At 38.8% G+C, this 21,592-nt stretch overlaps 2 protein-coding genes across 3 annotated transcripts in view; one reads left to right on the top strand and one right to left on the bottom strand.

The window, feature by feature from the left end:
• Nucleotides 1-8,219: 8,219 nt before the first annotated feature.
• On the top strand, nt 8,220-15,488 carry MtnC (Metallothionein C). The gene is made up of 3 exons (XM_083130333.1): nt 8,220-8,418; nt 13,931-14,008; nt 15,211-15,488. Exons 1-3 carry the CDS (start codon nt 8,388-8,390, stop codon nt 15,273-15,275), a joined length of 174 nt encoding a protein of 57 aa, XP_082986459.1. The 5' UTR covers nt 8,220-8,387; the 3' UTR covers nt 15,276-15,488.
• A 3,617-nt stretch (nt 15,489-19,105) lies between these two features.
• LOC145993800 (uncharacterized) overlaps nt 19,106-21,592 on the bottom strand; it is a 206,120-nt gene continuing 203,633 nt past the window's right edge. For both annotated transcript variants that reach the window (XM_083129610.1, XM_083129611.1), the window contains one exon: nt 19,106-20,085. In XM_083129610.1, the coding sequence (XP_082985736.1) occupies nt 19,894-20,085 (192 nt within the window). In that variant the 3' untranslated portion in view covers nt 19,106-19,893. The remainder of the gene's footprint in view (nt 20,086-21,592) is intronic.

The following is a 21,592-nucleotide window of genomic DNA, read 5'->3' on the forward strand; positions in this document are numbered from 1 at the left end:
CTTAGCACCACGCCATGAAGGCGTATAGGGGGGTGTGGGGTAACGCCCACACTTTCTTGATCCGGTCGTGAGTAGAGGCCAGCATAGTCTGCATTTTACCTACCCACTGCCCGCTTGCCCGTGAGGACAGGTATACCTGCTAGCCTGCCCACGGCAACGAGTCGACTTGCGTCTTTACCCGGGTTCTTCGTCTTCCAGGCGCTCTGCGCTTACAAGGTAACTGGGCATTCAACAAGACCCGGGCGCCTGCAAAACCTGCTGGAAGGAAACAGCCCTCCGGCAGCGTGTCGCTCCAGGTGTTTCATCAGCACGTGGACAGCTTCAGCCAGTGTTGCCTACTTACGTAGCTCGTAAATCCTACGAGGTCCTAGGAGGAGCTCTCTCCTCCAAGGAGAATTTATATACTTAGCGATTTCAGTTCAGCGTAAGCAGTTTTTATCTTATTGCCAGGAAATGCACGCAGTATTACAGCTTCATTTATTTAAATGAATGATCGAGCAAACAAAAATCTCCTCACTGAAAACTAATTGCTTTTCATTGCATGGTGCCTTAACCAGGCACGCAGTGGCGCAACCAGAGGGGGTAGGGTGCATTGCTCACAAGCTTGGACGGAAATTAAGTCTAGCGGAAGGGTCAGGGTGGGGGTCAAACATTAAAGTACAAGAAAAAACAGACTAGCAGAATTTAAGAGTAGCAGGGCTAAAGGGTACTCAAGATGGAATTAATTTTCATATTTTTCTTGCATTTTCCTTCCAGACGGCCAAGGGCACCTGCAGAGGGGGAATGGAGGGGTAATTGCAACCCCTTGATTTCAAATTTTATGAAAGTAGAAATATATTATAAAATATTATCCAGTCTCATCAAGTTCAATGCCGTAGCAAAGGGGTAGCGGGAGTCGGCCCTGAGCGCCGAACGATCTAAGTGAGAAAAGTTTTAAAACAGAGAATGCTATGGCGGCCCGTGATATTATTTGCTATTAATGTTGGTTTGTTACGAGTTGGATGAATTGATTATGTAATACGTCGCTCCATGTGAAAAGAAAATATTGTAGATGGAAATTTTACTTGCCATATGTCTGTACATTCGGAATGCATTTATCATGAACTTTCTTTCTTTCAAAAACAGTTTGTGTGCTTGTTTTCCATTATTAGCTAATGTGAAATTGACGTGTTGAAAAAAAATATTTCTAATCCTCTGTTTCAACACAAATGCGCGTGAGAACCGACTTCTACCCCCTTTTTGCGTGATTTATGAGGATTATAATGCCTTTCATGCTACTTTATTACTATTATTGTGATTGTTCTTGTTGGCACGTTTATCCAAGTACTTGGCCCTACCCCCCAAACGAGGGTAACGGAAATGGCCCTGGCTGGCTACGGCCCTGGTGTTCGCAGTAGAACAGTGTGTTGTTCGACTCACGACCTCAGCGTCGAACGTGACATGTTTCAGTCCTGTCCTATATCACTATATATACGTATATTGGTTGTTTACGACATATACTTATGGATCCTGTGCCACGGAAAACCTATTTCAATGTGTGTGTGTGGTGGGGGGGGGGGGGGGTAGCAACATTCGTAAATCTCATTTCATTGGTGATGTGGCTTACGAAGCTTCGAGTTCCCTTTTTTAAGTAGTGAAAATCTATTGCAGTTGGCAACACTGCAGAACGGTGTGGGCCAGGTGAAGTTTCTACTCGAAGCAACTACGTCATGCAGAGGGAGGGGTCTGCAGTTGATGGAAAGAACGAACTGAGACCTACTAGGTATCGTAAGACTGCGGGTACCCGGCGGGTCTACAATGCCTGCCAGGAACGATCTGTGCAGGTGGGCATACAAGCTGCTCAAGCGAGGGTGTTGCGCAGGTTGCATGGCATTTCAGGAGCGATGTCTCGCGAACGGGTCTGCTCCAGGTCTTGTGCAGGCCTTTAGTCGTGAGTGGGGGTGATGTGATCAGCATCACGCCCCTCACCGCCTTTACCCCCCAGGGTTTCCCCCAGGTACCCATGTCATTCGACGCTGGGTAGGCGCCGGGGCCGCTTCCAACGTTAGAAAAGTTCCCGGATTTGAACCGGCCGGGGATCGAACCCGGGATCTTTAGCATGGTAGTCAGACGCGTTAAAAACTGAGCCACCGCTGCCAATATAGCTATTAAAATTTCTTAAGGTTCTTTTGAAATTTTGTTATTGAAGATGTACAAAATAAGTATTTTTCAGGAATTTTAAGTTTCTTTTGGAACCTACTTCAGGATTTTTCGCGCCTAATTTAATATTTTTAGAACCTATTTTAGGATTTTTAGAACCTATTTTGGGAATTTTAGAGCCTATTTTAGAAACCTAAAAGCACACTTTTGAAAACCTAAATATCTTAGGTCTACTCATAATGCATTGCAGGGAAGCCAGTATTTCATTATCTAATTGTCCCATTTTTATTGCCAGTGACTGTACATGAAACAAGCCGTTCACACATTAGAATAACTGGAAGTCAATGAACTACGCTGTGTCACAGGAATATGAGCAAGCTCTTCCACTTCATTCACGTCCTTTATCTTTTGAAAGAACTTCTGATAATATTTGGGACTGAAATAAAGGTTTGGAAATATTTTTGCAATTTTTTCAGGTTCTTTGCGAAGCTCAGTTGTCTATAGATATTGACAAAAAGAAGGTTGCAGTGGCGTGACCATGGGGAAGTTGGTGGTGGTCATTATCCTCCCCCTTTGACGCAGTATTCCTGAAAGAAAGAACGTCAAACACAGGAAACGATGGCAAAATGAAAGATGAATACTGAAAAGAAAAAGTACACGGGATTAGACCACTGTAAGGCTGTATCACTATCAGTGTCTACAACTGCTTTCATGCTTTTAAAAAGATTGCCCAGTTGTGAGCAAATTGTGTCTATCGTTGGGTAAAATATTGATTCTTTTTACCAGCTCTCTGTCGGATAAGTCTTTGGACAGAGTTCGTGAAAGTGCTTATTTATCTTTTTGATTCTTTTGTCGGAGAACTCACTTGAAATCCTGGCATATGTATTTATCATTTCAACGTGTGATTCAAATGACCCCCGAAGCTCAGTCATTTCTAAGATTTGATTGATTTGGTGTTTTAAGTCCACTTTATGCACAGAAGGCTAATCGGGTATGGACCTACAGTTTAAAGTGTGCCTCCACCGGGAATCGAACCGGGGACCCCTTAATTACAAGGCGACGACGCTACCACTACGCCATTGGGGAGGCCTTCATTTCTAAAAGAGCGTTCCATAAGAGATAATATGCAACCATATCAAGGGAGTGTGCTTGTAAGTCGTAATGTCTTAGAAGTGATATTCATCTACTTCAAGACTTTACATTGAACAGTCAACAACAAAATGAATCTGAAAGATTCAATTTTCCCCTTAAGGCCAATAGCACCATTTCTTTCATTTGGCTTCCTACTTGTTAATATTGTATGAGAAATCAACTTTCAAAACATCAAAAAGCCTTTCTTTAAGAACAGACACAACTTCCTACCTATCGCATCAGATTAAGTGAGAGTTGTGTTCGGTATATTTCTTGTTCAAGATTTTTAACTCTTGCCATCGCAGAACACTGTTACTAAAAATATACATAAGACATTCTGAACTGTTACAAAAAAACGTACATCTTTCTCGGTTACTTTATACAGCATTAAGAACTAAATTAAAATTATGACTAACGCATTTTTGAGGTGCAAGTTGTTGGTTTCCTTTTGTACGTAAACCGATTTCCCGGCCTTACTTAATTGTTACAAAACCCCATAATTTTACCTCGCTAGCATTCTTTGCTTAGCATTGTGGGAAATCGTAGCATAATTACTGCAGACGTGAAAAAATACGAAACCACCAGCTTTGAGCCTCACACGCCACTATAATCTACCTGGAGCGGGCAAGTCTAACGGAAACACAAGTTATGAATAGGGTCCGGGACTTTATGTTACATATTTTTCATTTGGCCTCGGATCTAATATTGGGGTGAGATCTTTACATATCTGATGAAAATCAGCCGAAATAGACAAACTTGACAAGGCACATTTTGACATATTTCACCAATTTCGCGTTTTTACAACATATTTCTTCAATTTCGTGGTAATAAGACATATTTCTGTATAATTTCGTAATTCTCTCGCACATAATCGGTTATTTCATATTTTTTTCTTCGTAGCTTTAGCACAACGGATAGTTCATATTGTCGATGGCAGGATATGGAAATTGCGGAGGAAGAAAGGTGCCGTCTTTTCTTAGTACAGAACAATAATACCCCACTTTTTTATCCCGCCGACAGTTGATAGCCATGCAAACATTATTGAGGAAAAATGTTCTCTCTCATTGTTGCACGGGAAGTAAAGAAGTTTCGTTCTCATTTCTTTGCCTTTTTTCTTTTCACAAAAATCACTCAAAAGTAAAAATAACATTCGGTACATTACAGCCCCAACTCTACTCTATCGGGTATGGGAGAAATTCGAGAGTACTGTTGTGCATATTTTTGGTTTTACTGGGAATATTTCTGCATTTTTCCGACATATTTGTAATTTTCCGTATACATATTTTCCAATATATATGACATAATTACATTCATATTTTACAGTTTTATAGGACATAAGTCCCGGGCCCTAGTTATGAATATCAGTCTTCGGGCCTTTCGGGGTCCCTTTACCTCGGGGGCACAGCCCCGTCTGCTCCAGCTAGTTACGCCCCTGTCAGAAATGCAAACTACGAATCTTTAAGTATAACATTATTTTTAATGAGCTTTTCTTTGTTCTCTCATTTCAAAATTTGTAGGGTGTAAATATCACAAACCATGACGTAAGAAGAAAATATCGAAGGACGCACACAAAATATGGGCGCTTGGTAGTGCTAGAGGGGGGAGGAGGGGCATAATCCTGCCTAGGGTGCCAAAATATGTAGCTACGGGGTTGGTCTGAGCTTCGCTGGTTAAGCCAGCACGCCACTGATGGCGCTACAACCTCTTACCTCTCCTAAAATGTTGAGAAAATCAAAATTTTAAAATGAAAGCAGTAAAGTCCTCGAAAAAAAAAACAAAGTGGCGAATGCAAAATCCCTTGAAATGATCCCCGATTACCATTTTGAACATCCTTTAAAACGAGGGTTAAAAACGGTTTTTAAGAAATATTTTATTGTGAATCCCGCCTCTTCGGGATTGCAGCTACGTAATATCAACCTTTACAATTCCAGCCCCCCCAAAAAAGCGTACGCTAGTGTATTTCACCAATTTCTGGAATGTTCTTCCTGCTTCTAATCAACACTAACAAACAAAGCAGGCACGTAGTTTATTTGTCTTGGTTTCAACAGGAAGAAATAGTTTGACCTTCGTCTTTAAATCTGGAAATCGTGTTGATTTTTCGTCGATATGATTCTGACGACAACTTTCGGACGGTAGTATGTTTTTACTACTTGTTTCCCCAGTATATACGGGAGCCAACAATTCGTTCGAATAGAAGTAATTCTCAATCAAAACATGTCCATATTGAGAGCAGAAATTTCATGAAGGCGAAAATATTCTCCGAAAACGACGATAAAATAAAACCACAGTATTTCTAGCAAGAGGTACATTATATTTGATTTCATTATATAATAACAGGACTTTCCAGTAAAAACTTGCATCTCAGAAGTCTCCTCAGAAAGTACATGAGAAATGGCTCATTACCTTCTATTCCAAAGACTATGTGAATGTATGTACATGCATGTATGCATTTCCTGCATACACGCAAACTCACATCCCCAAAAAGAAAAAAATATGTAATAAGTATACTATGAGCCTCACTCCCTATGTGTTAATATTGTTGATGATACAAAGATTTCAATGACATCGCGCTACGACGCCAGGGGTCCCGGGTTCGAATCCTGGCCTGGGCATGGATGTTTGTGAGTGTCCAATTTCATCATATCATCACTTATCCCCATCTTCGCAAATTAGCCAAAAGCGGCACAAAAAGCGAAGCAAAATAAAGCAAATCGAATCACAAAATCAAAGATTTCAATTCCTTCATCAATCTTCATCTTCGCGATTAGCCAAAAGTGAAAGAAAGCGAGGTAAAATAAACCGAAAGTAAAGTGGAAAAAATTGTTATTGGAATACACATTATATTCAGTTCAAGAATTTCAGGAATTAAATAACTTTATAAAATAAATTTAGATTGTATACACTATATAATATGTACTTTTATAGCACTAGCTCACTTCAAGAAATAATTTGTCATTGTATGTTTTACTATTATATTATGTTATATTATTATAAAATAAATTCTGCCAAATTGATGTATAGATATAATATTATGTGCGATGTCAACATGTATTTTGTAATGTACTACATGCACCAATGCCCCTCAGGGGTACTTTCGCTGTGAAAATTGCTCAATAGATTAATCAACCAGGTACAAGGATTTATTTATATTTCGTTTCCAATACACCAAGGGAATGGATGTTCCCTACCAGTCGGGCTGTGTTCCCAATGATTTGTACACACATACTCCCTTAACAACCATGATTTTTTTCCCCCGAAGGCCAAATTTATGGAATCGCTGGGTGTTAAATGTACGGAAAACCTTGTAGTGTTCCCTCAACAAAACAACAAAAACTTGGTAATTAGATGTTAGATGCACTTTTACCACAAAGTACACAGTACGCATGTTATGAATGGTATTTACTAGCGGCGCAAGGAGGCTCTTGCCCCTCTCCACTATTTGCCCCTCACTATGGCCTCTTAATGCTAAATCTTGTTCTACGAGAAAGTAAACTTTCCTTACTCCTTCCAGTTTTGGCAGATTGGCACCCAATCGCTGCCACTGATGTTTATAGGTATATGATGGGGTGCCCATCCCCCCCAAGGTCTATGACGCACTCCCCCCAAAGTAGAACACTCCCCTTCCCCCCCTTTATGCCGAATTATTTATTCACATTATATTGGTCAGACAAAATTTGCGGAACAATATAATACAGACATTTTTAAGCAATATATGTTTACTTTAGGTATACTTTATAGCTTTCATATTTGCTAACATAAAACGTACAAAACTGCTCAGGTTCACTGCCATTGTTAGTGTACTGAACGTTATTCTTAACAGTTTGTCCACTCGACTAACCTTGTATTAAGGCGCATTAAATAAACAGCATGTCCCTTCCTTCCAAACCGATCCCAAAGGCATAAGAGGTGGTGCTTCATTTCAACCTCATCGCCGCGATCACCCACACGTAGGTAGAAAAACTGTACATAATAACCATAACTAAAAGTCAAAAACTCAATATGCTGACCATGGCAGAAATTTATTTTATTCTAAAACACAAACTAAACGTTACGTTACGTGTCAATCTTCTAGCAAGGTCTTCTTCAGACTCTGTACCAAATATAAAAGTTTTTTTCTTTATCTTCTTTTGTACAGAGTCTGAAGAAGACCTTGCTAGAAGGTTGAAGCGTAACGTTTAGTTCGTGTTTTAGAATAAAATAAATTTCTGCCTTGGTCAGCATATTGAGTTCTTGGTTATCATGGAAACAAGGCTTAATGGCTATAAATCAATAACAAGTCAACCAAAGAAACGATCCCCCCATTTTTGTGTGAAGATATATAGAATTGGTATAAAATTTTGCCCCCCCTGAAAAAAAAATTACCATCTGTGGGCACCCCTGTATCTCACAAAACATCCTCAGTTCCAGCGATCTTAATGTTTTCCAACTAAGCTATGCGAGTGAACATGCTAACGCTACAGCGCTGTACTAACGCCACAGGCCATTTGGCTGTGCCGGCTCAATTAGCTTTCGCTTTGTGTGGAATTTATTATCACGCAGTAATTCTACTGGAAGACTTTTTTCTTCGTTTTCTTTTCAACAGACACACACACACATTCGTTATGAATTCCAATGGTGATTCGTCATGGACAAGGCCAACAAGCCTCCCCTCTCCCATCACTGTTCCGCCGGCGTCTTTTTTTGAATTGAATCAACGGAAACCTCACGATACAATCATCGCATTCCACCACCCACCCACAACCCGCTCGCCAGTTGCAAAACAGTTGCGCACGACCCGATACAACCGTTTTCCGGCGCCACGACACATTTTGCGTACTACGGCTACGCAATGCGACGCGGCATTGGCGGAAAATTCGCGCCTCGATTTCTTACTGGCCGACTCGTCTGGGCTCGACAATCTGATTGGCCACCCGGTCTCATTCACGGATCGATAGCGACCTGAAGACGTAGGCAATTTCACACGACGGTGGCGCCCTCACCGGCGCATGCAAAAGCCGGTACAAATAAATACAGGGAGCGATCAACGTTCCCACCACAGTTCGTTCTCTCATTGCAAGTGGTGTGTTTCCTTGGTCTTTACGGTGTTCTCAGCTTGACAAAGCTCACTTCAAGTCAACATGCCTTCTCCATGCTGCGAAACATGCAAAGGTAGGCGCATTTTGTATATTCCTTGACGTTTCCTTCAAATTCAGGCCAGTCTGAACATGTTTAAACCTAACCGGCAAAAATGTTATATTCAGGTAATGCGACAGCTGTTTCATCATCAATATACTTTATTGACTGCAACGTAGACACAGAACTTCAAACTCTCTGGAATGGGAGAATGTAATGGAAATTCACACTTGTAACAGTATGGCACAACACTACAAATATGTAATAGGGATCAAATTAGGCCCGTAAGAGTTTATAAACAAATGTAAGGCGAAGTTCAAAGCAAAAATCTTGCGTCTGCACTAGAAATCAAACTCTAGTGAAATTGTATGCCACAAGCCAGTGGCGGCCATTGGGTTCCGAGACTAGGGTCCTAAGACAGTTTTCTTTACCTCGTAGGTAAGGTTTAGCATAGTGCGGGGGGAAAAGTGGCAAAAAATGGGGGCAACTGCCCCTCTCGCCCTCCCCCTAATCGCCGCCACTGCCACAAGTCAATTGATCTGCGTATCGGTGTTGACTGTTCCTAAAGCGATCATAACTGTTCTTCCCCTTGGCAGGATTTTTTTAAATTTCATAATGTTGCATATATCTGTACGTAGATATGTAGAAGTTTCACTTGTTAAAATACATTCCAAGATTGGAAATGAAAATCCCATACACAAATTTTTATTGCCGTCAATTGTCAGCAATACCTTTTTATCGATGTAACAAAATAGGCATATAAGGAAGATCTGTTTTGCGCTCCGTGGTAGCAGATATTAAAAGTCTGGAATATTTTGCTATTATGGTTGACAAAACTTGTGACATATCCATCCGTGAACACTTGACATTCTGATTCGAAGTGTAAATGAAAATTTTAATATTTTTGAGGAATTCATGGGCTTTTACAATTGATTGGATTGGATTGATTTGTTGTTATAAGTCCACTTTATGCACAGTATGGCTAATCGGGACTGAACCTACAGTTTAAAGTGGGATCCGAACCACTATGTGCCTCCACCGGGAATCGAACCCGTGACCCCTTGATTACAATTGGCGACGACGCAACCACTACGCCATCGGGGAGGCCATGGGCTTTTACGAGATTCCGAACACTGAGGACAAAACTTAAAAAAGGGAGGGAGTGAGTCTTTCCTTAATTTATTTCAGAGATCAGAGCCCCCCAATAATTTTGACAAGTCGGCGCCCCCTGGATGCTGGGAAAGAATAGGATTCTTTTTCGTGTTTAACTTGGCGCTCGTTCCAGAACAGAACGTTAGTTTCATCATCAATGTTTTTCCTTACACGCATATTCTAAATGACACACGCTTTATTCTGTTTACACTTATTCCAGTACTATTTTTTTCGCTTATTTCTGGAGCCAGTGTTATATTCGCTCAGCACCATTAAGCTAACTGTGAAGGAGGAACTGAGACAGTGAGGAGAATATTTAAATTAAAAAAAAATGTTTGAAGCGTACGTGGTCTTCGTTAAAGCTACAATCCCAACATTCGATTGACAAAGTTAGTTTCAAGCCTATGCTCGGAGAAGCTGATCGAAACTGGACTTACAGTTTAAAGTGGTGCCGTACAAACTGTGCAATGCCTACATTCACTGGGATCGAACCTGTGACCGGGGTGCGAGCGGTAACAGTTTCATATCGGAGACACATTAAAATCAGATATTTTGTGTTTCGCATGGTTCGTACTTACCAATTGTGTATTGCGGAACATAGTTCAAGGTGCCATTATGCTTTTTACTCGAAAAAACAAACACAATTTTTCACATAGAGTAATTTCTTTGACTCCTTTTTTGGCTTCCATAACACAGAATATGGCGGGCAAATCTTGACTACCGTAGTGGGCATGCAGTGTTTCCATTCACGGATAGCCCCAAGAAACCATTTCCGATAAGGTTAGGTTAGGTTACGTTAGGCAAGCATAGAAAAAAAGGGGGGGTTTGAAACACTGACGGGCTTATGTCATCAAACGTACGCAGCATCCGGTTGTCATAGGGCAAGCAAATGAAAGCAATGGCAATTGTGCGTCGGTGAGATATTTCTCTTGAAAAATACATGATTTCCCCGTTAAATATATTCCACGATGAAAGAAAATGTGCCTCTGATGTATGAAACTGTTACCGGTGCGAAATCCAAGGGGGAGGGGGGGATTCGCCCTACCAACAATCTTGTCCTGAAATCCCCCCCACCAAATTCTTCCGGGAGGAGAGTTTTTGTTTTAACAACAAACATAAGCAATTAGTTTGGGATTTGAATATACTTGACTGGAATAATATCGAAAAAAAAAAAAAGGACAGCAAAGAGCCTCATCTCCTAGGGCACTGATTCCAGAAATTATATATAAACTCAGTTGGCAACAACTTTGATTTAGGTGAATTTTTCGTTTACGTTGCATTCGAATTCATACTTTCTCCCCCTTCTTTTACCGCTCGATCATTTTAGTAGACAGACATTATTCTATATTTTTTTTACACATCTCGTTCAATAAAAGGTTTAAATGTTAGGAGTAAATTTTTGTCAAAGTTTATTTTGAATTTTGAAAATAGTAGAACCATTTATTCCCTTTCTTTATTTTTTACTGTAAATAGAAATGCACTCTACAAATTCTAGGAGGTCGACACCGACAGACTGATTCGACAACCCCCCCCCCCCCGAGGCAGGCATAATGATAACTAAAATAAAAGAGGTTTTTATCAAATTATCACTTCCAATGAAATAACTAAAACTTTCTTTCTGTATTTAAACAACATGTATGTTGTTTGGAGGGGGCACAATGATTTATATTACAAGTTCGTTTTTCACGGCACCTTGGCGGCGAAACGACTCTTTAACGAGCGAAATGTTATTAACGTTGTTATCAACATCAACGCTACCCCAAATGTCAAGGTCATCGTACCGCATAATAGGTGAAGATTTTGTAACTATCATTCCAAGGGTTCATAAGCTCTGAACGTAGAACAACATTTGACGCTATCGAAAATCTGTAATGTCAATTTCATACAGACCAATCGAATGCAGGTTTATGCATGTAGTGTGTCATGCCTGAAACGTTTCCGGGTGAAATATTTACTGCCTAGGACTCGAGCGAAGAACAAATTGATGTTAGTTTGATTAATATCTGAAATGATTAGTTGTCTACATACTTTACAGAAGAAATCTGGCCTCTTTTCATTAAACTCCACATCCGCAAACGCAAAGTCAGGGTTATGAGTTCAATTTTTAACTAATCAAGTATGTATTTTGTAGTTTTTTAATATTAAAATTCGCAATCTCTATTTCCTTTTTCACGGAGCACCTTCAAAGAGCCCACTATCTTGTTTGCTGCTACTCATGGCAGTGTTGACAGTTCCTTATGAGCAAACTTATAGGTGTTATCCGGGGGGAAAACTATTATTAGGTGTCTGAAAACACAAATCAAGACATGACTCAACAATGGTTTTCAGTTCTTCAGTTTTATTTATGGTTTGCAGTTTCAATGTTATATTTTAAAATTGCAATTACAGGCAAAAAAAACAAAACAGTATTGGAGATAAAGTCATCCCTTGTATAGGGTTCGCCCTTGTATAGGGTCAACGAAATTAGTAATAAGTTGTGTTTTATACAGCGTATATTGATACACTTGTATTTTCAATTGTATCTTCTGCAAATATGCTGTATAAAGAAACAAACTGCCGCAGTACTAATTGAGGCGAATTAACATTACACACAGTGCTATGACAGCACAGATGTGGAAAGGCGAAGGGGGTGTGATAAGCACCATGCTCCATCTGCCTTAACCCTAATGTATACATTACACCTTTAACCCTAATGTATACATTACACCTTTAACCCTAATGTATACATTACACCGTGCCATGATGGCGCAGATGTGGAAAGGCTAAGGTGATGTGATAAGCACCATGCTCTGTCCACCTTAACCCTAATGTACGAATTCGGGGGGGCTTGGGTGTGTATTACAATGCTGACTAAAATTGAAAAAAACATGATACCAGAAACATAATTGATTGATTAATTGAGTTGGTGTTTTAAGTCCACTTTATGCACAGTAAGGCTAATCGGAACTGGACCTACAGTTTAAAGTGGGATCTGAACCACTATGTGCCTCCACCAGGTGTCGAACCCAGGACCCCTTGATTACAAGGTGACAGCACTACCTATGCCTCCCCGATAGCGCAGTGGTAGCGTCGTTGCCTTGTAATCAAGGGGTCCCGGATTCGATACCCGGTGGAGGCACAAGTGGTTCGGATCCCACTTTAAACTGTAGTTCCAGTCCCGATTAGCCATACTGTGCATAAAGTGGACTTAAAACACCAAATCAAACAAACAAGCGACAGCACTACCACTGTGCCATCGGGGAGGTCCAGAAAGATAGAAAATAATGAGCAGATGACTTTAAAAAGGAATAAGCTCTTTGCCTTCAATAGTTTATGCTGGTGGGGGTTGAAACTTTCAGGTTCTAGTGACTGATGCGAAGCTTTAATATTTTGCAACAATGTGATCTTTAAGAAGTAATAGAAACTTGAACCACTATCCATAAAGAACTATTAAATCTTAAAAGGATTAAAAACATAAAATAAAAAAATATATTTTAACACTTCAATAACAGTTCCTCCTTTGTTTTTGATTTTAGGGTAGTCGATTTATTATTTTAGTCTTATTATTTGTTGGGTCTATAATGTTTTTAATTGATGGCAGAACTGTAGGAATAGTACATACTTATAGCACATTTAAAATTCATTGCGATGTCAACTATGATTTAACAACTGGGAAATTTGCTATTAAAGCAAATGAACAGCTGTTTAAGAATGTGTTTTTAAATGTTGAAAGAGAAAGCTTTGAGAAAAAACATCTCATGGTTAATGCTGTATGTAGAAAGCAAATAACCATGAAACATTTTTATAGGTGAAAGTCCTTTTCAGTTTTATTAAAATTGATACCTCATATGTAGTTACTTTCACATTGCTTGTTTGACAAGTAACACAGTTTCAATAACATTTGTTCAAGAAAGGGGGGGGGGGGAGGCAATATTATCATTAGTCTTGGAGAACAGCAGCAGCACAAGTAGGTGTCAAGATCACAAAGGTTTACTATGGCCACTGAAAGTAACAACTAAATTCAGTCTGACTAGAATCCAGTATTTAGTGATATCTTACGGCAAAAAATCTATTGAAGTCATTGAAGAAACATAGCCTTTATGTAATTTAAAAAGGTTACATTGTCTTTTCAAATTTTGTCTACTTCCCTATTACAAGCCTAAAATAACAACATTCTCATGTGTAAAGTAGTCGAGAGAGAAAGAGAAAAAAGTCAACAATTCATGTACACACCACTGTTGACATTTTTTTCTGCCAAGAGACTGTTTCACATATCACAAAATAATTAATTGATTGACACATTGTTCTTTTGCTAACTTGCAGAGTTAAACATGAACACTTTGCAGAATGTTTTGTGAATCCTGCTAAAAATTAAATGCCATTCACGTTTACTACATGCAATTTATTTTCTTTTCAGAAACCTGCGTCGACGGCAAGTGCACTGAACAGTGCAAATGTGGAGATGACTGCAAGTGCGCCACTGCAGCTCATGGAGGTAAGCAACTTCCAATTATCTTAATTCTTCCAGTTTATATTTCACACGATGGAAAGGTATCCTCACAAATAAGCACCTGAGTGATAGGAACATGATATTTATTTCTACAACTAGATATGCATCAAACCTGTTTGTGTTTTGTCAGTATTTTTACACTTTTGCCTTTTTCTCATTCACCAAAAATCAATCGATCCTTTGGCAACTGCAGGTGGGTTAATAGTGTTAATATTAATTTATATATGTATATTTTGGTGTAATAGTGTAGGCAGAGACAAGTCCAATTGAAACCAACCTTTGCCACATGTTAAGGCTTACCAGATTTTTGGCCTGCTGCGTAATGTAGGTTTATTATTTTGAAGCATAAGTGTACCTTGGTGAGAGCACCTGTCCCCCATTTTACAAGTTAAGTACTTTTGTTAACTTCCTGCCCCAAGTTTGATTTGGCTCCACTCTCCCAAAAGTTAGGGCCCAAATTATGCCCATGTTTTGAAGAACTGAATGGATCAAATTATACAAAGTCCGATGTGTAAATATTTAATTGTATGCCATGTAGTGAAAAGGAGAGGGGGATGAAGAGGTGTCAATGAACATAAGCATGTAAAGGCCCTCACTCTACCCACACAAATTATCCTGGGTTTGATTCCAGAAGTAGCAGGCTCCAGTCTTGGAAGTCAGAGAACAGTGATGGGGTTCGATGTGCTGACCAAATGGGATCCAATGAAAAAGCTGCTCTGGCAGGTCCTGGCCCTTAGAGGGCTGTTGTGCCATGAAGTTTCGTTTTAACACTGTATAAACTTTTCATTTCCATAAGAACAGATGTATAGTGAATCAAGCTTGACTTACTTTTACATATTTCAATTTACTGATGAAACTGATTGACTTAGTTTCATTGCATCTTTTGACATGAAAATGAAATATGGAAAACAGATTGTTCTTGGAAAACAGAACTTTGCTTGGTACGGGTTGAAGAGGCCCTGTCCGTCTAGCTACAGGGCTGATATAACACCGATATTGTAATAGACAATGGCATTACGGTTCCATACAATGATCACAAAAGCTATACATTAGCAAAGTAAGTTAAGAGAGACATTTTTGAAAAATTATGCTGAAGATACTCATGATTCGGCGGAATCTTAAGAAATATATATTTTTTAATCATGCTAAAAAGTGTACATTGTGCTAATTGTCTTCTTTCATTGCAGAGAAATGCGAGTGCAAGGCTGGTGGAGAATGTGCATGTGCGGAGAATGCTTGCGAATGCAAGTGAAGCTCTTGTAAATACTTACCCTCGTATGCATTGTGTGGTGGGAGAAGTGCTTCCCTTCTGCTGGGCAGATGACGCTAGTTCCAAAGATGCCTCTTGAGATCTATCGCTGCCCATCTGTCATGTAAAAAGACTGATCTTTCTTGTGTGATGTGTGTGTGTATGATGTAAAATTTGTAGCTTTTCAAATATAGTAATGATTTGATTTGATCAGGATTTTCTGCACTTTTCTGTTTCCTTTATCATTATTATTTTTTCTTTGCTTCCTTATTATTTTTACCTTTTTCATTGATGGTCAACAAAGTTACCGACATGTACGTTACATACTCTAATGCTCTGTACTGTAAATAGGGGTTTCCACTAACATGGTAATCTTGAAAAGTTTGGAAATTCCATTGACATTTTCAAAAACCAGGGAAAGTCCAGGAGTATGAATCATTATTGTTGTTGATTTGGTGTTCTAAACATAATTTCCAACAATAGGTGCTTTTTTTTATAGATTTATTTTACTTTGCTTTCCTGCCATTTTCGGATTGATTGATTGATTTGTTGCTTTAAGTCCACTTGATGCACAGCAAGGCTAATCGGGACTGGACCTACAGTTTAAAGTGGGATCCAAACCACTGTGCCATGTGCCTCCACTGGGTATCGAACCCAGGACCCCTTCATTACAAGGTGACGACGCTACCACTGCACCATGCCACTTTCGGCAAAGACAAGGATTAATAGTATTAAGATGAACTGAGGAAACAGTAATCGCAAACCCATATGGACAGCACCCAATACAAGCTTCACAGAGGATTATACTGGTTGCAAATCCAGGTGCCAGAAACTCACAGAATGCAGTCCAGGCAGTGGTGGCGATTAGGGGGGGGGGTAGTTGCCCCCCCACTTTTCCCCCCACAATATGCTAAAACTTATCTACAACGAAAAATATATTGTATCCCCCCCCATTTTGGAATCCAATCGCCGCCACTGAGTCCAGGACTTACTACATGGAAGAGTTGACATTTGGGTGTTTTTACAAAAGATCACACCTTACACACCACAATAAGCATTTTGTATTTGAAAATAATTGTCTTTAAAATGTCCCTTGCAGCTGGAGACAGCTATTTCCTTCCTATTTCTAGTGTAAAAATACACTATAAATCGAGTTATGGAAGTTGTAGAAAGTTAAAACATTCCAGAGTGGTTTGAAAACATATTTCAAATCGCCTGGAAAAGTCAGGGAATTGACTTGGTGATATTGGGTGGAAATACTGTATATATAATACTTTATTGTACTTATGAACCAACGAAATCCTAACTGATAATGAAATAGTGAAAAATTGAAATTTATTGATGCCAATATCAGATATTCTACCAATCTGAAATTAAATACCAAATGTTCCATGAACACCTTTAATGGTTCATTTACATTCTTAATGTATGTAACCTGATGGGTGCTATGGGTTTTACCTTTGGGGAAAAAAATACATGTTTAGGAATTCACAAAACGAGGGCACTGGAGTTCTTATATAACAATCAAGAAGCAAGTAGCAGACACTGGAAAAAAATAAATTTTCACAACCACAACTTCAGACAAAGAAAGATTGTGGAAACTGAAGTGTAAGTTCAACCTGCAAAGTTGCCAGTCAAGATCGAAGATGTAGTTGGTACAGAAAAAAATGTTCTCTTGCCAGGCTTGTCAAAAACTGTTTCGCAACTTACAGGTCAAACCCATACTTCTGTTTCCACTATCTATCTTTTTTCTACAAATGAAGGTGAGGTCTGCAGCCACAAAAAAATTCAACTTTCCAGTGTCTGGTGAGTGTTTCCTATTTGCTTCTAATTTGTGATTTAGCCTTCTTGCTTTCATTCACTATATACATATTGAAGAGCTATGCAGTCATATATACTGCTGGACAATGAAAACCGGACACTTTAATATTTGACATCTGAATTGCAATAACAGCTCGCAGGTATATTACAGAATGTTCGGCAGATCATGTAGTACCATATGCACCATTCATAGGCTCGGACTTTGTTTATGCATTCGTACTTAATTCAGTTTCTGCAACATTTAGTTAGCCCTTGTACCAGAGCTTTTATCGACCCATTGCGTTATCACAAAAAATGCAAGTGTCCGGTTTTTTTTTGTCCAGCAGTATATATCTAATCTCGCAGCAATTTTAGTGAAAATATTAGGGATGGGCAGATATGAAATTTTGGCCGATACCGGTAAAGTACCGATATAAAATATACCGATACCGATAACCGATATTCTACCGATCCGATATAAAATTACAAATGGTCCTTGAAGAACCTGAAAGGTTCATTGACCTCCTTAATAAATGTGTTTCGAGGTGACTGCAGTACAAAAGAAATTGCATATTTAGACATTTACATTTTGTAGAAAGTAGGGTATGGAGATTATCCATAAAAATTACAACAAAATGGCATAATTTTGCACTAAATTATCAGATATTTATCGATATATTGGATCGGTAAAATAATCTGGAATTTTACCAATAAACCGATACACCAATATGCCTATATCGGCCGATACCGATAGAGTACCGATTAATCGGTCCCATACCTAGAAAATATCAACAGAGTGATTATTAATCTACCTTGTCCATTATACAGTAGAACATCGATTATATATTTTTCAGGAGACCAAGGTGAAAAAACTTAAGATGTGGAAAACAGTAAAGTCTAGTATCTGTTGCATATAATCTTGATGCAAACCCAATATGATATTCGAAAAACAACCAGTGCTGGGAGGGGAATTATAGTAATTTATTTTTTGAAGCATCTGGAAAATATACTGCTGGACAAAGAAAACCAGACACCTTAATATTTGACATCTGAATTGCAATGATCTATTACAGAATGTTTGGCAGATCATGTAGTACCATATGCACCATTCATAGGCCTGGACTTTGTTTATGCATTCGTACTTAATTCAGTTTCTGCAACATTTAGTTAGCCTTCGAATCAGAATTTACGCGTTATCACAAAAAATGCAAGTGCCCGGTTTATTTTGTCCAGCAGTATATATATAGAGCATATATATAGTAGTAGAGATTGAAAAAAAATGCAGGCTCAACTAAAAGGCAATGTATGTTAATCAGAATAAAAAGTCCATATTTTTGAGAATTGGGAACAGTGTGCTTAGAGCCCCATAACATACATGTCAAGTATCGAGCACATCGGGACTGGCCGTAGTTTACAGTGATCATTGTGTCTGACTCACGAGTTTCGGGTGTCGAGTCCAAGATGCACTGGGATGAGCTTATTGGATGGCATTGCCAACAAGATTGCCAGCCAGCCAGTGGTGATTGGGCCAAGTAAGTTCTATCCTTTTCACCTTTTCCTCTTCCCCAGTCAGGGGTAGGCTCCACGAGTCAAATCCCAAATTTGATAATTTATTGAGTTACATTCCCTGTTTCTTGTATGACCTCCAGTAGGAAATGGAGTCACATATCAATTCATATCTTCCCTCCAAACGCTAAAATTTGCAGTACAATGAGGATGCAGTATCCAGGAGTTGGGAATTCCCCTTCACCCTCCAGCAAATCCTACACTTTATACCAGATTAAATAACTGTAAACAAAAAGACAAAAAAAAGGTCCACACAATTATTTTTATGTTACAACTACAACCAATATTTTTTGTAAAATACTGTATATCAAGTGACATAATTCATATTTTAGATTTCCAGGAATTTGAAAGTGGTAAACAAAACTGTTGTGTAGTACATAGTGCTTTCAGATAAACTGAATCATTATTCTCCTTATTGAATATTTGTTTCACAATACCTATGTTACATTTTCTATACATAATAGAATTACTAAAATGCGCATTTGAAGAATAAAACTGGTTTATTACTTACAAAAAATCTTCACAAATTCATTTTACAGTATCACTGTCTCCAAATACATTTGTTATACCAACAACATCTGCTAGCAACATTTACTAAATATTCCTATTGCATGCTTTAACACTATATATATTTTCTTGAACAGAAAATATTTAACATGAGTATTGTGTGATGAAAGAAAAAAAATACCATATGAACTTCACTATAGAATGGTTTGGGGAAGAGGGAAATGTGCTTAAAAAAAAGCATCCACAATATATTCAAATTCTTGAAATAATGCTTGAACAACATGACTAGCACGTATTTAAACTTCTATTCTCAACCAGCAACCATCTTGAACATTGCACAACACAACAATATATTCAAGAATGAGCACATGTAGCAGATAACACAGGAACCTTCTCATTCAAGATGCATCGTGAAGGCTGTATTGTTGCATCAAGTTTAACAACCAACCTTAAAAAAGATCATTACCAAAAAAAAGCAACAATAAAATAAATGTAAAAAGTCCGCATTCAAAAGCTTCATAAGTATCAAACACTATGAAGTACATTATGGTCCACCATTGACCACTGATAAAAAAAGAATTCATCACATCTCTTACGAAGATTCCATACAATTGGCACATGCAATTAGAATTACTTCCGTTGCTAACATTGAGTTACGTGTAATGTTCTCTTCAATCAGGATGAAAAAAAGGCACTTTAAAAATGAAAAAAAAATAATTCAATAACAAAATCAAAGAAGTGAAGAGCTTCATGACACAGGTTCCTCATCTGTGTCGGAATCAAACTGCACTTTCTGAGCTCTTTGACGAGAAAACAGCTTGCTTTCAATTCCAGTGTGCCTGATGCTAAGCAGTGGATGTATTGCAGATCTTAGGCTTAGGTAAAGCCGTGGGAAAATTATTTCTTGTTGAGCTAACAACTGCTTCATTCTATGACGTTCCTGCAATGAAAGACAGTATTGAGACAAAGTAATTATATAAAAAAAATGAGGGATGGCGCAATATGAAATTTTTGTCGATGCTGATAAAATTTACCATTACCAATATTCTACTGACCATATATAAATTCCAAAAGTTCCATGAAGAATCTGAATGGTTCATGTACAAAGAATATTTGCTTTGTAAAAGAAACTGCATATTTAGGCATTTAGTTTACAACAACAAGAGTATACAAGGTACAATCCAAAAGTTTGGGGACTCTGTGATCATGTTTCCTTACCTTGATGACTTCACAAGACCAATGCACAACCATCTTCAGTCTCCTTGGGCGATGATACACTTTTACTACCTCTGGTAAAATTGTTGGAAGCCATGTTTTTCATCCTCCTGCAATGCAGCTTTCACCTCAGTTTCTGACCCGAAATGACACTCCATTAGATGGGTTTTCATGTGGGGAAAAGGGGAAGTTGCAGGGGGTTAAATCTGATGAATAGGCAGGACATTCCAGTAGACGTTTCATGTGTGGCCATAAACTCAGGGACATCGGTGGGCACGTTCATTATCACGGAACCATTGTCCACTTTGCCACATCCCAGGCCACTTACGGTGAATGGACTCCCGCAAACGACATAAAATATCCACACAGAGCTCTTTGTTTACTGTTCTGCCTTCTGGAATAAATTCCGAATGGATAATTCCTTGAGAATCAAAAAATAAAATCAAACATGAGCATGACTTTCCCTTTGCTTCAATACTGCTGGCAACTGGTTCTTGGCCCTTTATAAACTGCTGATGCCACTCAAACACTATTGAACTGCCATTGTAGACTCACCATGCACTGTCCTTAGCATAATGTAAGTCTCCAACAGTGTTTTTCCCAAATGACGACAAATTTTAATGTCAGTTAGCTCTTGAAAATCAATGTTTCTTACTTCGCAGCAGCACCGAAACTAATAATAGACGACAATGTCTTCAGTGGTTTACATAGATTGTATACCATAGCATTAGCAAGGACAAAAGACCAAAAAAAGCATGTTTCGTCTGTACAAATAAAACATCAGTCTCTGAATTTATCATGGTACAGTAATGTGCTACTACCTCAAAATACTGTGTTTTTAATATGAGTTCCGAAAAAGTAACCTGTTACATTAATCCCTAATGTAAAATGTCTCCCAATCTTGTTTTATGGTAGGGAACATTCCCATATATGAATACTAACTAAATGCCATGCCATTACAACCCTCCTGCCAGAGACTTTTTCATTGGGTGATGTGTGGTCAATGCATCAAGTCCCATCACTGCTGTTTTCTTGCTTTTGAGACCGGAGCTCACTACTACAACTTCTTCTCAAGTAGCTCACCAGTTGTCCTCGCAATGCTGGGACAATGCCTAAATTTTGGGGGACCCCAGTGGAAAGCAAAACTGGTACTGCTCGCACAAAGATGAAAGGACTAACCATTTGGCTAAGCTGGAGCCCATATACAGGGTGATTATAGAGTCTCGATTCAT

This window comes from Lepisma saccharinum, chromosome 10 (genome assembly GCF_977018435.1).
Source record: "Lepisma saccharinum chromosome 10, izLepSacc3.1, whole genome shotgun sequence".
NCBI lineage: Eukaryota > Metazoa > Arthropoda > Insecta > Zygentoma > Lepismatidae > Lepisma > Lepisma saccharinum.